Source organism: Hypanus sabinus, chromosome 4, assembly GCF_030144855.1.
Source record: "Hypanus sabinus isolate sHypSab1 chromosome 4, sHypSab1.hap1, whole genome shotgun sequence".
Taxonomy (NCBI): domain Eukaryota; kingdom Metazoa; phylum Chordata; class Chondrichthyes; order Myliobatiformes; family Dasyatidae; genus Hypanus; species Hypanus sabinus.
In genome coordinates, this window is record NC_082709.1 from 169,180,681 (window position 1) to 169,196,775 (window position 16,095).

A 16,095-nucleotide genomic window follows, 5' to 3' on the forward strand; every position below is an offset into this window, starting at 1 on the left:
AAGGAACAGCAACAAACTTAGCATAGTGGTTGACACCCAATGCTTTACAGTACCAACGACTTGTGTTCAATTCCTGCCGGTCTCTGTAAGGCGTTTGTATGTTCTCCCTGTGACTGCATGGGTTTCCTCCAGGTGCTCCAGTTTCCTCCCACACAGTCCCATTTGTATTGGTTAGTAGATTAGTTGGCCATTGTAAGTTGTGTCATGATTAGGCTAGGGTTAAATCGGGGGTTGTTGGGTTGCGTGGCTCGAAGATCCAGGAGGGCTGATTCCACTCTGTATTTTCAAAGTGGCACCTTTCATGATCTTAGGACTTCATGTATATTTAACAGACCACCTGCCTCAGTTATCACTGTAAGATCCTTAGCAACAGTGCCAGTAGCAGTAGCTGTGTGCTTTAATTTAACAAGTATAAGCACAATCTCTGTTGTAATGTAGGAAATCTGCAGCCAGCTCCCACAATAGTGGCATAATAATGACTACATAATAGTGTTGTTGGTTCAGAGAAACACTTTGGATAATTCATCTGCTCATCTTCAAGTTTAAACTTGCTGGGACCAGGTATGTCCACCTTGAAAGGGAACAGAGACTCTCAAGTTAATGCCCCAGTAAAAGACCATACCTGTGACAGGAAACTAGATCGCATTTGATGCTAAAGCAACCCTGAACACATGACTGTCAGAGATAGAGCAAAGTCCAGGCCCTTCAGCCCACAATGTTGTGCCAACCTTTTAATCCACTCCAAGATCAATTTAAACCTACCCTCCCACATACCCCTCCATTTTTCTTTCATCCATGTGCCTATCTTAAATTTCCCTTATGTATCTGCTTCTACCACCACCTCTACACATTTACCACTCTGTGTAAACATTTGACATCCCGCCCTTATACTTTCCTCCATTCACCTTGAAGTTATACCCTCTGGTATTCGCCCTTCTGCTCGTCCATCATACTGTCCGGTTATTAACATATACTGCGAAAAGTAGTGGACCCAACCCCGGCCCCTGCAGAACATCATTGTTACCAGCAGCCAACCAAAAAATAGTCTGCTTTATTAATTCTCTTCGTCTTCTGCCAAGATGAATGCATATCCAGAGGCAGAAGTTACATGTCTTACAAAAAAACTCTAGTAAATTCCCACTCATGAATTGCTGAAACTACCAACGAATAGATAAAAAATAATTTTGCAAGAATGTAATTTCTAAATTTTGCCTCTTTAATCTTTATATGTTTTATAAATGCAAAGTAGTTTAAATTCTCCCACTTATGAAATCTACCCTAAATTTAATATGAACAAAAGAAATCACTGACAGCACTTTTTATTTAAGACTTAGAAAACCCTGGAGTTTTACTCGATTTAATTTCTATTATGTTAAAGTGACTGGTTTGCCCCTTACATAATCTCAAGATGGCTCTGCTGTAGTAGAATGATTATAGTATTTTATAAACCTTTTAATAATCTTTAGAAAATTGCAGAGCTGGACATCAGAATAAGAGGTTTCATGTTTAAAAATAAAGTTATCACAGTGTGCTGTGTAATACTGTGCAGATATATCCTTCAAAGATCAAAAACATTTTAAGGCGTCACATTTCCACAATTGTATTTCTCTTCCCAAAAATACTTTTAAAATTGTACTCATAAGGGGAACAAGAAGAAATGTGTTCTCAAGGTTGTTAATTTCACACTTAGTTAATGCTAGACTTGAATAAGAACTCATATCAACCTTGCTGGAAATCCCTAAATTGGACAAAAATTCAACTGATGATCAAGTCATTTACACTCAGTCATCCCGATCTCCCACCCAAAGTGACAAGGGTTAAGTGGATGCTGAAGAGGCATTCAGGGAACAGTTTTTACCCAAGGACTGAAAAACAGTGCAGTTCACATCACAAATCCCTCTCTCATATACCTGTAGGACTGGCCTGTCATCTTGGACAGGAAATGAAGAAATTCCCCCCATTCCATCCACCACCACCCACAACTATTCTGCTGTATCAGCCACATAGATGTTTAGAGTCTGTGGCATCCTGCAAACTGGTATCACCATTAGCATTGGTCCGACAGAAGCTTTCTGCAGTCATAGTCTGGGAGTTGAATGGGGTACCCTCTTAATCGCTGCAATTATGTAAAGTGTTTGATAATGTTAAATCCTGAAAAGATACTTTAGAACTAAGACCACGAAACTGACAATTGACAATGTTGATCTTGACCACAAAAGTATGATCAGGAAACCATTTGTACACACAAGAGAAACTGTATTTGGAACAGAAATAACTCGGGCAGTTTTCAAGGCTGCAGTTCTGCGTGTGGACACCAGATGGCACCGGAACCTTGTTGTAAAATGTTTTTTTCCTTACTACGTGACTGAATTGCAGCCTTGATCTGCTCGGGAAACAATGGGTTTACAAGTACATGGACTAACAAATAGTGGTAGAACAGTTAGAAACTACGAGGCAGTCCTGGGAACATCACAGACAATTATGGTCAGGTTGAAAAATGCACCAGGTGGAGGTGCCAAGTTAAACAGCCCACTCTACGGGTTGCTTTAAAATGTCAAGAGTTCAGCATTAAAATATTGGCTAGCCTTGGTGGTTGATGGTAAGAATCACCTTCAAGTAAAAAAAAAACAGATTTATTCCATTGAGTTTTCTTGAGATCCAGAAAATCGTAAATAGATGCATGCCTAACAATATCCTTCATCCACTCTTATTTCGTGTTGTGGATAAGAATTCTGGTGGCATTGGCACTTTGTGTAGCTCGGTCTTGCGATATCATAAGGCAGGGGACAATGATGTTGCACATTGAGGATTCACTCAGATCTCACGTCATGTAATTCCTCCTTCAATTCTCCCCTAAAAAAACCCCCTACCCATATCCTTTATAACGTGAGAGGGAAGGAAAACACCAAAATCTGCACAAAATGCCTGCGACTAGCATGAATCTCAATCAGTGGATCCAGTCAAAAGGCAGTTTGGACAACTGACTGGTGTAGAGTAAAGCTCAGTCTATTGTCATCTGCTTTATGGGGCAATACATGTCAATGTCAGCACATTGGTTTCTACCACAACACACATTAGTCACCCATGAACATTTTTAAACCGCCATCATTGTTTGTCGGACACCAGGCCACACATTAGTGCAAATCCCACACAGCACCTGCTTGGAAGTGCTCTGCATATGAAGTGTGCGGCATTACTTCCACCGATGCTGGATCAGCGAGGAGTCGTCGGTGAGGCCGTTGGCGCGGCGCTGGCTGCAGGGGAAAAGCAGCAGGATGATGGAAATGAGGAGAGTCAGGCCGCACAATGTGATGAGAGCGTAGGAGACAATCCAGAGAGTTGGCTCTGTCCTCTTCCTTTCCCTGAAGCAGTTGCTTGACACGTCGGTCGCTGAGAATGGGCCAGCAATTTCAGACACCAGGGAACCACCAACAACTGTGAGTAGGCAAGAAAGAAATCTACCTTTAGCGTTCAATGACTTAACTCAGTCACTCATCCTCAAGCCATTCTCTCCAAAAGTCACACAACACTCCAACACTTTGGCCTATCTAGTCTGTGCTGAATTATTATTCTGCCTCATCCCTTTGACCCACACCTGGACCATAGCCCTCTGTACCCACCCAGATCCAAATTTCTCTAAGTGTTACAAATTGGCCTGTATCCGTCACTACCACCGGCAGCTCATACTGAGTGAAGAAGTTCCTGATATGTCAATTTAGATTTTTTTTTCTGTTTCATGGATGTCTGTGAAGAGTAAGAATTTCAGGTCGTATTCTGTCTATATTCTCCGATATTGTTTATTCCACCTCCATAGCTGCTGCTGGACAGTAGTGGGGCTCATCACCAACAACAATGAAATGATCCACATAACAAAAGTTGAATCTGTGTATGCATAAAGGTCCATAATTCATTGAAAGTGGCATCACAGGTAGATAGGGTCGTAAAGAAAGCTTTTGTCACATTGGCCTTCATAAATCAATGGATTGAGTACAGGAGGTAGGATTTTGTGTTGAAGATGTATAAGACATTGAGGCCTGATTTGGAGTATCGTGTGCAGTCTTGGTCACTGACCCACAGGAAAGATGTAAAGAAGGTTGAAAGAGTACGGAGAATATTTACACGGATGTTGCCAGGTCTGGAGGACCTGAGTTATAAGGAAAGATTGAATAGGTTAGGACTTTATTCCTTGGAATGTAGAAGAGTGAGAGGGGATTTTAATAGGGGCATACAAAATTATGAGGGGTATAGATGGGGTAAATGCAAGCAGGCTTTATTCACTGAGGTTGAGTGGGACTACAACCAGAAGTCATGGGTTAAGGGTAAAAGGTGAAAAGTTTAAGGGGAACATGCGGGGAAACCTCTTCACCCCGAGGGTCGTGAGGGTGTGGAATGAGCTGTGGTGAATGTGGGTTCAGTAAGGTAAGTTTGGATGGGTACATAGATAGCAGGGCTATGCTTCTGGTGCAGGTTGATGGGAGTAGGCAGCTTAAATGGTTCAGAATGGACTAGATGGGCCAAAAGGCCTGTTCCTGTGCTGTACTTTTCTATGACTCTATGACTTCCTCAACTAATATCCATACATCAATTGCAATACATGTTTAATTTTTGTTTTAAAAGTGTAAGGAAGAAAGATGACACATGGATTTATTAAGAAGTTTTCAAAGCAGCTTCCAAACTTCTGGCTTGTCAGTTATATTAGTACTGACACTCATTTTTCTGCACACGCTTTCTGCAGGAAGTGGCTTGGCCTGATAGGGTGACGTTTATTCCACTCCATAGATGCTGCCTGACAGTGGTGGGCCTCATCACTGACAGCGGTGAGACAGCCTACTGAGAGGAGGTGGAAGAGCTCGAGGCAAGTAACCTCGTCCTTAATGTCAACAAGACAAAGGAGATGGCTATCGACTGCAGAAGAACGCGCGTTACTCACAGCCCTCTTTACAGCAGCGGAAACTGCGAGCAGTTTTAAACTCCCTGGGGTGCACATCTTGCACAACGTCTCATGGTCCCAGATCACATCCTACACAGTCAGGGAAGCTTATCAACACCTTTCCGTGGCTGAGGAGGCTGGAGAGAGCTGGACGTCGCTGACACCTACGCACATCATTCTGCAGGTGTGCTGCATCCTGACAAGCTGCGTCTCGGCTTGGTATGGAAACTGCACTGTGGTGGTCAGGAAAGCCTAAACTGCCCAGCCCCTCACCGGCCCGACACAACCTACCCACCATCAAGGACCGATATACAGCAAAGTGCCGAGAAAGGGCCAGTCACATCATGAAGGATCCCACCCACCTTGCTAAATGATCGGTTGTCCCACTCCTGTCAGGGAGGAGACTATGCAGCAACCACACCAGGACCACCAGACTCCCAAACAGCTCCATCTCCCTCTGGTGCTCCCCTCCCCCTTTCTGTCTCCCTAGGCCTCCCGTCCCATGATCCTTTCCCTTCTCCAGCTCTGTATCCCTTTTGCCAATCACCTTTCTGGTTCTCAGCTTCACCCCACCCCCTCCGGTCTTCTCCTATCATTTCAGATTTCTTCCCCCCACGTTCAAGTCTCTTACTATCTTTTCTTTCAGTTAGTCCTGACGAAGGGTCTCGGCCCAAAACAGCGACAGTACTTCTCCCTATAGATGCTGCCTGGCCTGCTGCGTTCCACCAACATTTTGTGTGTGTTGTTTGAATTTCCAGCATCTGCAGATTCCCTCGTGTTTACATACCTTGAGCAGTAAGGCTGATCAACACCTCCACCCACTAACTTCACTGGCATTTTATTACCTCCCATCAATCACTTTATGTACAGCCCAGTCTCACTTGATGGACATACAATTAATCTAAGCATACAAGCTGTCTTATGTGTTCATATTTATTACGTTTTTATTATTGTGTTCGTTATCTTTTGTGATTGCTTTGTGCTGCATCAGACCCTGAGTCACAATCTCCTTTACACCTGAGTACAGGAAATGACATGAAACAATCTTGGATCTGACCTGCTGAGTTCCTCCGGCATTTTGTGTGTGTTTCTCTGGGCTTCCAGCACCTGCACAATCTCTTGTGTGTAGGGTAGGACAAGTGTTGTAGAACAGAGGGGCCAGGCAGCGCGAGTGCACAGCTCGCTGACGGTGGCCACACAAGTAGACAGGGTGGGGTGGGTGAAGAAGGTGTCATCAGTCAGGGCATTAAAATTAAGAGGTGGGACATTATGTGGCAGTTTTATAAGGCATTAGTGAGACTGCACCTTGAGTACTGTTCAGTTTTGGTCACAGGAAAGACATTAGCAAGCTGGAGAAGCTACTGAAGAGATTTTCAGGGACGCTGTCTGAGCGCTCGAGGGACTGAGTTATAGGGAGACGCTGGATATCTGGATCTTTATTCCTTGGAATGAAGAAGAATGAGGGGTGACCTCACAGAAGTTTTTAAAACCATGAGGGCCATGGGTAAGGTGGATGGTCAGTCTTTTCCCCAGAATCGAGGAGCCCAAACTTGGGAGGGCTCAGGAACAAGACAGAGGAGAGACTTGAGGTAACTTCCTTTTACAGAGGTTATTGAGGAGCTGAGTGAATTGGTTCACAGGTACAATTGAGACATTAAATAGAAGTTTGGGCAGGTGTGTGGAGGGAAGGGCCTCTGAAGGTTATGGGCTGAACAGGGGCAAGCTGGGACTAGCAGGTAGGATCAGTCGGGCTGAATGGCTTCTTTATGTGCTGTATGACTCTATGGCTCCCTTCACCCCCCCCCCCCCCCCCACACCCACCCTCCCCACCCCCTTCCACCCTTCACTTCTCCCCTAATAATTCCCATTTTCACCTTCCTTACTTCTGGTTTGGATTCCCTTTCAGTTATTTCTACAGTGAAATGCACCGTTTGCAATAACAACCGACACAACCGAAGGGTGTGCAGCCCACAAGTGTCACCGTGCATTCCGTCACCAACACAACGTATCCACAGTGCTCGCAGAAGGCAACAACAACACAACAGCGACATAAGCCCCTTTTCTCTCCTACACTCACACACACAGGCAGCCCTCCCTACGAATCTAAGCAACCACATCTGAGCCTTCACCTCAATGGAGACCGCAGCTTGGCACCATCTTGAATGGTAATACTTGTCAGATTCCAGCACTGGTGACCTTTTGTATTCCTGTGTGACACCCTCTACCAGCTGCTTCCATCTTCCTGGTTTCATTCTTCACCATTTCTTATGCCTGCCTCCATCCAATTTCACTCCCAGCACCTCCCTCCCCATTCGACTCAATCTGTCTCATCATCCTTCCACAGCACTCAACCTCCACCCCAGTAGTCCACCAATTGCCTCTGTCCTCAGTCTCCCCTTTATCCTCTCCAATCCCAGTTCTGATGTGGGATTTCGATCTGAGACACTGGCAATTCCTCCTCCCCCAACAGAAGCTGCTCAACCTGCTGAGTTCCTCCAGCAGTTTGTGTGTGTTGCTCCAGATTCCAGCATCTGCAGCCTCTTGTCTCTCCTTCAATCTGAACCTCTCTCAACTCCCACTCGCTTATACCCACCTACGAAGCTTGAAGTTCCACACCTGGCTTTGAAGCTAGGAACATTTATTTAGAGCTTTGCCAACCAGCTGTAATGTCCCAGAAACAAGGGCAGTCTAGGCTGGGCTGAAGGAATCAAAGGCCTGTCCTTATACAAAAGCCCAAGTCTGAGAGATATTGTTAACATCTGGCAAGAAGCAGGAAGAATTCAACAGAGCTGGACAAGGTTGTGAGAGAACTCCTTGCTCTAAATCTTGGGATGCAAGAACACCAGGAGCGATCAAAGAAATCACTTTGATAATCCTTTCATCATTTGTAATCTGTGATACAAAATAATGACAAAAAGGTTTCATTGGATATTTGGTCCCTAGAAGTAATTATGTACAAATAGCATGATGTGCCATAGAATGCAAACACATCAGTTCCTTGAGAAATAGGCTCAGTTATGTCTCACAATGTTAATTGCTCCCCTGTTCCAACATCCTTTACACATAGCTAATAGCCACAGCTTTACATAGACAGGGCCCAATTAAACAGCACAACAGAAGGACTTTGTCGTAATGGAGCAAGGGTTGGAAATTTAAGCCAATTCTTCAAATAAATGCTTCCTTTGCAATATTAAAACAAGCATCATATTCATTAGATAAAGTCTCGGGTCAAGGCCCTTCCACCCTCTGCTTTGAGGACTGCACACTATTGTTATTTGAGCACCACAGCCACTGCGGTTTGATGCAAGGCACAGTGCAAGATCCTTAGCAAAGCAAAGTTCAGAACGCTGACCTACCTGCACACGTGCTGGCTGCAAATCCGACACGCCTCTGTGCTCGATCGAAGATGACGTAGAAACCTTCCATCACCGTGGCACCCAAAACCAAGCCATTAGACGATGAGGAGATGCCAAATCTGTAGCATTCCACTAGGGCTCCGATGTCTGCCATTGGCTGGATGTACAACTGCAAGGAAAGCTCAGCATGAACAGAATAGACCCAGGAGGAATATTGAACATTAATGTACAACACAGAACAGTACAGGCCCTTCGGCTGATGATGTTGTGCCAACCCTTTAATATAAGATCAGTCCGATCTTCCCTCCCACACATCTTAACTCTTCTTTCATCCAAAGTTCAAAGTAAATTTTGAACATAAATGTACATTCAACCCCCTTGCAAGTTTTCATATTTTATTGTCTTACAGCACTGAATTACAGTGGATTTAATTTGGCTTTTTTGAAACTGATCAACAGATAAAGACTCTTTCGTGTCAAAGTGAAAACAGATCTCTACGGTGATCTAAATTAATTCCAAATATAAACCGCAAAATAAAAATAATTGATTGCACAAGTATTCACCCCCTTTAGTATGACACACCAAATCAGCGCTGGTGCAGCCAATTGGTTTTAGAAGTCACATTGTTAGTTAAATGGAGATCACAGGTGCAGTCAAGGTGTTTCAATTGACTGTAGTACAAATACACCTGTATCTGGAAGGTCCAACTGCTGGTGAGTCAGTATCCTGACAAAAACTACACCAATGAAGACAAAAGAACACTCCAAGCAACTCCACAAAAAGGTTATTGAAAAGCATGTCAGCAGATAGATACCAGAAAATTTCCAAGTCACTGAGTATCCCTTAAAGTACAGTTAAGTCCATCAAGAGATGGAAAGAACATGGCACAGCTATAAATCTGCCTAGAGCAGGCCATCCTCAAAAACTGAGTGACCGTGCAAGAAGGAGACTAGTGAGGGAGGCCAGCAAGAGACCTGTGACAACTCTAGAGGAGTTACAAGCTTCAGTGGCTGAGATGGGAGAGACTGCGTGTATAACAATTGTTGTCCGCGTGCTTCACCTGTCACTGCTTTCATAGGAGAGCGGCAAAGGGAAAGCCACTGTTGGAAAAAACTCACATGAAATCTCAGCTGAAGTTTGCCCAGAAGTCACGTGGGAAGAAGGTTCAATGGTCTGATGAAACAAAAACTGAGTTTTTTGGCCATCAGACTAAACATTATGTTTAGCATAAGCCAAACATCGCACATCATCAAAAACACACCAACCCTGCCATGAAGCATAGTAGTGCAGGCATGCTTCAGAGCAGCAGGCCCTGGAAGGCTTGTGAAAGTAGAGGGTAAAAAGAATGCAGCAAAGTACAGGGAAATCCTGGAGGAAAACCTGATGCATCCTGCAAGAGAAATGCATCTTGGGAAGAAGATTTGTTTTTCAGCAAGACCATGACCCCAGGCATAAAGCCAAAGCTACAAAGGAATGGTTTAAAAAAAAACAAAGTTAATATCCTGAAATGGCCAGGTCAGAGTCCTGACCTCAATCTAAATGAGAATTTATGGCTGGTCTTGAAAAGGGCTGTTCACTCATGATCCCCATGTAATCTTATAGAGCTTGAGCAGTTTTGTAAAGAATGGGGGAAAATTGCAGTGTCCAGATGTGCAAAGCTGAGAGAGACTGACCCACACAGACTTAAGGCTAATGATTGACAAAGGTGCATCGACTAAATACTGACTTGAAGGGGGTGAATACTTATGCAATCTATTATTTTGAGTTTTATATTTGTAATTAATTTAGATCACTGTAGAGATCTGTTTTCACTTTGACACAAAGCAGTCTTTTTCTGTTGATCAGTGTCAAAAAGCCAAATTAAATCCTCTGTTATTCAATGTTGTAAAACAATAAAATATGAAAACTTCCGGAGGGGTTGTATACTTTTTATAGGCACTGTACATATATGTCACCATATACAACCCTGAGATTCACTTTCTTATGGGCATACTAAGCAGATCTATGGAATAGTAACTATAACAGGATCAATGAAAGGTCAAGTAGGGTACAGAAGAATAAATAAATAGCAATAATAGAAAGAACATGAAATAAGAAGATAGAAACGTCCTTAAAGTGAGATCACTGGTTGTGAGAACATCTCAGTGTTGGGCAAGTGAGTGTAGTTGTTCCCTTGGTTCAAGCGCCTGATGCTTAAGGGGTAGTAACTGTTCTTGAACCTGTTGGTGTGAGTCCTAAGGCTCGTGTAACGTCTACCTGATGGCAGCAATGAGAAAAGAGCTTGACCTGGGTGTTGAGGATCTTTGATTATGGATGCTGCAGTCGCTTTGTGTAGATGTGCTCAATGGTTGGGAGGGGTTTATTCATCATGTACTGGGTCAAATTCACTACCTTTTGTAGGATTCTTTGATCAAAGGCATCTTAAAGTCTCTTAAATGTCTCTAATATACCTGTACCACCACCCCTGTCATTGAGTTCCTTGCACCTACACTCTGTAAATAAAAATACCTGCTTCGGCACAACATTGTGGGCTGAAGGGCCTGTAATGTGCTGTACTGTTCTATGTTCAATGTTCTGACCTCCCCTCTCTACATTCTTCCCAACACCTTAATGTTATGCCCCGTTGTAATAGCCATTTTCACTCTGGGGAAGTAATCTTTGGCTGTCCATATGCAAGTAGCAATGAACCAAATAAATTGATATCCATCCATTTGGATGTCTAGTGGAGGTAAACAATTGAAATTACTCCACGTAAGCTGCTTCTTCTCACAAGTTAGACTTGCCCCATTTAAAAGTTTCTTTTTGTCTATGAATTCCCTCAATGTAATGGTAGAGAGTCCATCTTCATTGAACCAAAGGGGATATCTTCACTCAATTTCACTTACCTCATTATTGAAATGTTCCAACAACTGATGGACTTGTTTTCAAGGACCCTTCATCTCATTTTCTTGATATTTATTGCTTATCTATTTATTATTATCATTTCTTTTTATATTTGTATAATTTGTTGTCTTCTGCACTCTGGTTGAATGCCCTAGTTGAGTGGTCTTTCACTGAAACTGTTATGTTTATTAGCCTGGGTCATGCTGAAAGGTTTTGGCCTGAAATGTTGACTGTACTACTTACCATAGATACTGCCTGGCCTGCTGAGTTCCTCCAGCATTTTGTGTGTGTTGCTCGGATTTGCAGATTCTGCAGATTTTCTCTTGTTTATTCTACATTTATTGGGTATGCCCACAGGAAAATGAACCTCAGGGTTGCTTATGGATGTTGGCATGTATGTACTTTGACTTTGAAAATGTATGGCCGTCATGGACACTTAACTCATCTCCAGTCTTACCTGTGGCAAGATGGTGATGCTGAAAGACTGCGTAGCATTCTCCCCCCGAAGGTAGATGGAGATTTTGGGGAAGAAAGACCAAGGTTTGGTTCCTTGCGGCCAACATGCCAGTTGACTTCCTGACCAAAAGCCATCAGCAAACTCCTCAACCTGCCAAGAGAAACAAGTTGGATGAATTAATTACGAGTGAAATAAAGGCAGCATGGTGAATCTTTTGTTTCAACTAAAACACCTCAATTGTAGAACCTTTTATAATCTATAATTTTGAGTCACCATTGCCTTCCCCAAATTACAGTGTCAGTATCTTTGTAGCTTCAAAGATTAAAAAAGCAAAAGTTGGAGGCCAAATGGATGTGGGAAGCATTAGTTCCTCAAAGGAGGTGTGGTGTAGTGGACGACAGCAGAAAACCTCAGTGGATGTACCTCGATGGCTGAAGTCATTGCGGTGAGAAGGAAGAAATATACCGGAAGGTCCAGAGCTGGAATGGAGAGGATTACATCTGGGGTTTGCAATTTTAATTTTGAAGTGTTGGCAAATTTATGGTGATGAGTTAGCAGAACTTTATGTTTTCTAATTTTCAATATTCCAATTTCTAATAGCCTTCAATTTTCTTCCCCATTTCTCAACCCACCTTCTTTCAAAAACCTTTGTGAAATCGAGAAACAAAGCCATTCGCTGACTGCCATTTGCAGTTCTAAGGAATATTTCTGAATATTAAAGTTCTTGCAGGCACTATTGCAGGAAAATGTGCACTTTATGTTAATAAGAAAACTACTCCTGGAAAGTTGAAAGGTCACATTTGCATAATATGCTAATTATATACATTACAGTTGGCCCAGCACTCAGACAAAGGAGCAATTATGCTAATGAGAGAAATGTCTTGTAAGTAGGTGGCTTTCAGAAATTCAGTGCTTTAGGAATGACAGAAGCATTTCTATCATGATGCCGCTGAAGTGATTAGATAACCGATACAGTTACTCTGTAAACTGTAACTTCCAAGATACAAGCACGATCAACCAGCTTCTGTTCTGATCAAGATGAGGAATTCTTCTCATAAATGTAATAACATTAGCAGCATAATCACAGAGAACCTCAGTGACAGGATCTTCAGCAGTTAACCATATACCCGAGCTTCTGCCTAAGTCAGTCATGTGCCAATGTGCCGATCATGAACTAGTTAAACAATAATTTGGGAGGGGTGTCAGCAGGAAATTTTAATTGAGGCATGTTGAACATGCAAACATGTGACTTCAACAAACGTTATTTAGTGGGGGACGAGGGTGGAGATGGGTTGGTGGGTTATACCCCTGCTCCTTTTCCACATCCTTCCCATGTGCGAGCACTCCCAGGCAACACAGAACACATTGGAAATAAAAACAAGCTACCAATGATGGAAGTGTAGTAAAGTGTAGTGATGGAAGAGCCAGGCAGAAAGAGAGGGAGAGAGAGGAATTGTGTGAGAGCGAGAAGTGAGAGATAGAGGGGCGGGAGAGAGGTGAGAGACAAATAGAAGGAGGAGAGAGAAGAAGGAGGTGGCTGGGGAAAAGAGAGGAGAGAGATGGGTCAGTTCAGCCAACTCACAGACATTGAACTGGTTCTTTCCGAATCCTGAACAGTCTTGACTTCTCCCAATTCTGATCAAAGGAAAGCAATTCAAGAGGTTAGCTTTCCTATTCTGCATCGTTTGTTCGTTATGTTCCATGTCGTAAGACAAAGGCGATCGTGGTCTTTCCCTGACCATGACTGTTCTTGGCAATTTTTTCTACAGAAGTGGTTTACATTGCCTTCTTCTGGGCAGTGTCTTTACAAGATGGGTGACCCCAGCCGTTATCAATACTCTTCAGAGACTGTCTGCCTGGCCGCAGCGGTTATACAACCAGGACTTGTGATCTGCACCAGCCTCTCATACAACCATCCACCACCTACTCCCATGGCTTCATGTGACCCTGATCAAAGGGCTAAGCAGGTGCTACACCTTGCCCAGGGGTGACCTGCCATCTATTAATTGGTTAATTTTGATGAGAGAGTCACCAATCTATAATGACGTACAAAAAGGCTGGATGAACTCAGCAGGTTGGGCAGCATCCGTTGAAAGAAGCAGTCAACGTTTTGGGTTGAGACCCTTTGGCAGGACTAAAGAAGGAGGGGGCAGGGGCCCTATAAAGAAGGTGGGGGGAGGGTGGAAAACCAATCAGAGGAAAGATCAAGGGGAGGGGATAGGCAGGAGAGGTGAAGAAGGAATCTAAGGGGAAAGACATGATCAAAGAGTCAAAGAGAGGCGGAGATCACAGAGGGTGAGCAGTGCAAAAGGGTCTCACTGAACTTCTTCAGGGTAGGCATACCTCAAAGAGACTTCACAGTGGAGTAAAGAATAGGAAACACAAAGTACACTGCAGATGCTGTGGTCAAATCAAGACGTACAAAAAAGCAGGATGAACAAAGCAGGTCGGGCAGCATCTGTTCTTCACCTCACCTGACTATCCCCTCTCTGCTTCCCCTCCCCCACCCCTTGATCTTTCCTCTGATTGGTTTTCCACCCTCTCCCCACCTTCTTTATAGGGCCCCCGCCCCTTCCTTCTTCAGTCCTGACAAAGGGTCTTGACCCAAAACATTGACTGCTTCTTTCAACAAATGCTGCCCGACCTGCTGAGTTCATCCAGCTTTTTAGTACGTCTTGATTTGACCACAGCATCTGCAGTGTACATTGTGTTTACCAATCTATAAGGTTCGCTTTGCTCCTCTCTCTCCCCGACCCACTGAGTATATCTTGCATTCTTTTGAATTTCAGATTTCCAGCTACTGCAATGTGTTGCAACTCTAAACTCCAACAGTACTTTTGTCCACTCTCTCCTCTGTTCTTATTCATCTCCTATTTAACATTTAACATTTCCTCCAGTCAGATTAACTGGAATTATAAAAACCTTTACCCAACACCGTCACCCACACTTACGTCTCTCCTGGTCTCCAAGTAATCAAAGATAATTGCTTTGTTCTATCTACTTCTTCCCCTTCTCATTAACCTCGCTCCCCAAGTCCTGAGGAAGAATTACTGAACTGAAACACCACTCGATTTCTCGCTCCACAGATGCTGACTGACCTACTGAGTTTCCCTTGTTTGCATTTCTGATTTCCAGCATTTGCAGTTTTTATTTTCTCAGTTGTCATTAAATCTCTCCTAAACATATCTGCTGACTGGATTTGTTCTCTACTCATCTCAGATCCAATAGAAGATCTTTCAACAGAAACATTAGAGATGGTGAAGGGGGTGGTGTGGTGGTGGTGGTGAGAATCTAAAAATTAATGACAATTTTAAGTTTCAAAGTCTTGCTTGAAAGGTCCTAGGCCAAAGTCACTGGGGTGACGAGCTGGAAAACGAGAGGGGTTCCATTTGTACAGAAGTTATTGTTCTTGATGACACAGCAGCCAGCCCAAGGAGTCCACTCAGGACTTTAAATCCAACTTCAAGGACTAATTGTTAGTTCTGGTCTGCCTGCTCACCAGGTCAATCAAGAACAGCACACGGTGCGTACCACAGCTTGCGTCAGTGCAGAACGATAACTCTTTGCTCTTTGTTGTGGCCAGAGGAACATTTGGTCTCCGCGGGCTGTCAGGCATGCTGCCACTGAAGTGTGCCAACACAATTAGAGGGAAAACATGGGGCGCCAGGGGTAAGAGGAAGTAAGCTTCTTCAGAACAGGATTTAAATCTTACCCTCCCCTGCTATATGGCCAAAAAACAATGGAAGAAACTGAGAGGGAATGCAATATTCAGTTTGGTTGCAAAAATCTGTTTACAAGATAAATGCAGAATAGGCAGCATAGGTGTTGATGCAAGTGCTGGATGGCAAAAAAAAAGATTGTTTCCAAGACAATAAATCCACATAACTTTATGAGGTCATAGTAAAATTCAGACTTAGATTTATCTAACTAAATGTACTTATGTATTCTATGTTGCTTGTTTATCATGTTTATTATGGTAACTACTCACATGAGTGGGGGAGTGTTGTAAAAGTGAAGGGACTAAGTTACATATTTCTGCTTTTTTTTGTGGCAGTTTGTGGCCTGGGACCAGTGCAGGTCATATCTTTGCTGACCACTTAACATTGCTTCGAGATTATATACTTGCTAATTGCTATTAAAGGATTCAACTCTTTCGGACAATCATTTCATTGGAGCCAAGGGTGCGTCATGCAAGCGTAACAGCCCTGTGGGGGTCGAAGGCCAGCAGCAATTGTGTTGTTTTGATTTTCGATCAGTTTTGCTGTGGCAACATGTACTGTAAATTGAAATATATAGTGAAATGCATCATTTGCATCAACCACCAACACATCCAAAGATACCTTGGGGACAGACCACGTGTCATAACATTTTCAGGCAACAACGTAGCATGCACATAATGTTCAATGTAACACAGACCACAGAATACAAGCAGCAGCAACAACAACAACAGAAGAAAATGAGGTATCAAC

The 16,095-nt window shown here is 43.3% G+C and overlaps 1 protein-coding gene across 2 annotated transcripts in view; it reads right to left on the reverse strand.

Moving 5' to 3' along the window:
* Positions 1 to 1,031: 1,031 nt before the first annotated feature.
* The window catches only part of bace2 (beta-secretase 2), a 68,999-nt gene continuing 53,935 nt past the window's right edge, over positions 1,032 to 16,095 (reverse strand). For both annotated transcript variants that reach the window (XM_059968759.1, XM_059968760.1), the window contains exons 7-9: positions 11,627 to 11,776; positions 8,287 to 8,455; positions 1,032 to 3,435 (exon numbers count right to left, since the gene is read on the reverse strand). In XM_059968759.1, coding sequence (XP_059824742.1) covers positions 3,194 to 3,435; positions 8,287 to 8,455; positions 11,627 to 11,776 — 561 coding nt within the window. In that variant the 3' untranslated portion in view covers positions 1,032 to 3,193. The remainder of the gene's footprint in view (positions 3,436 to 8,286; positions 8,456 to 11,626; positions 11,777 to 16,095) is intronic.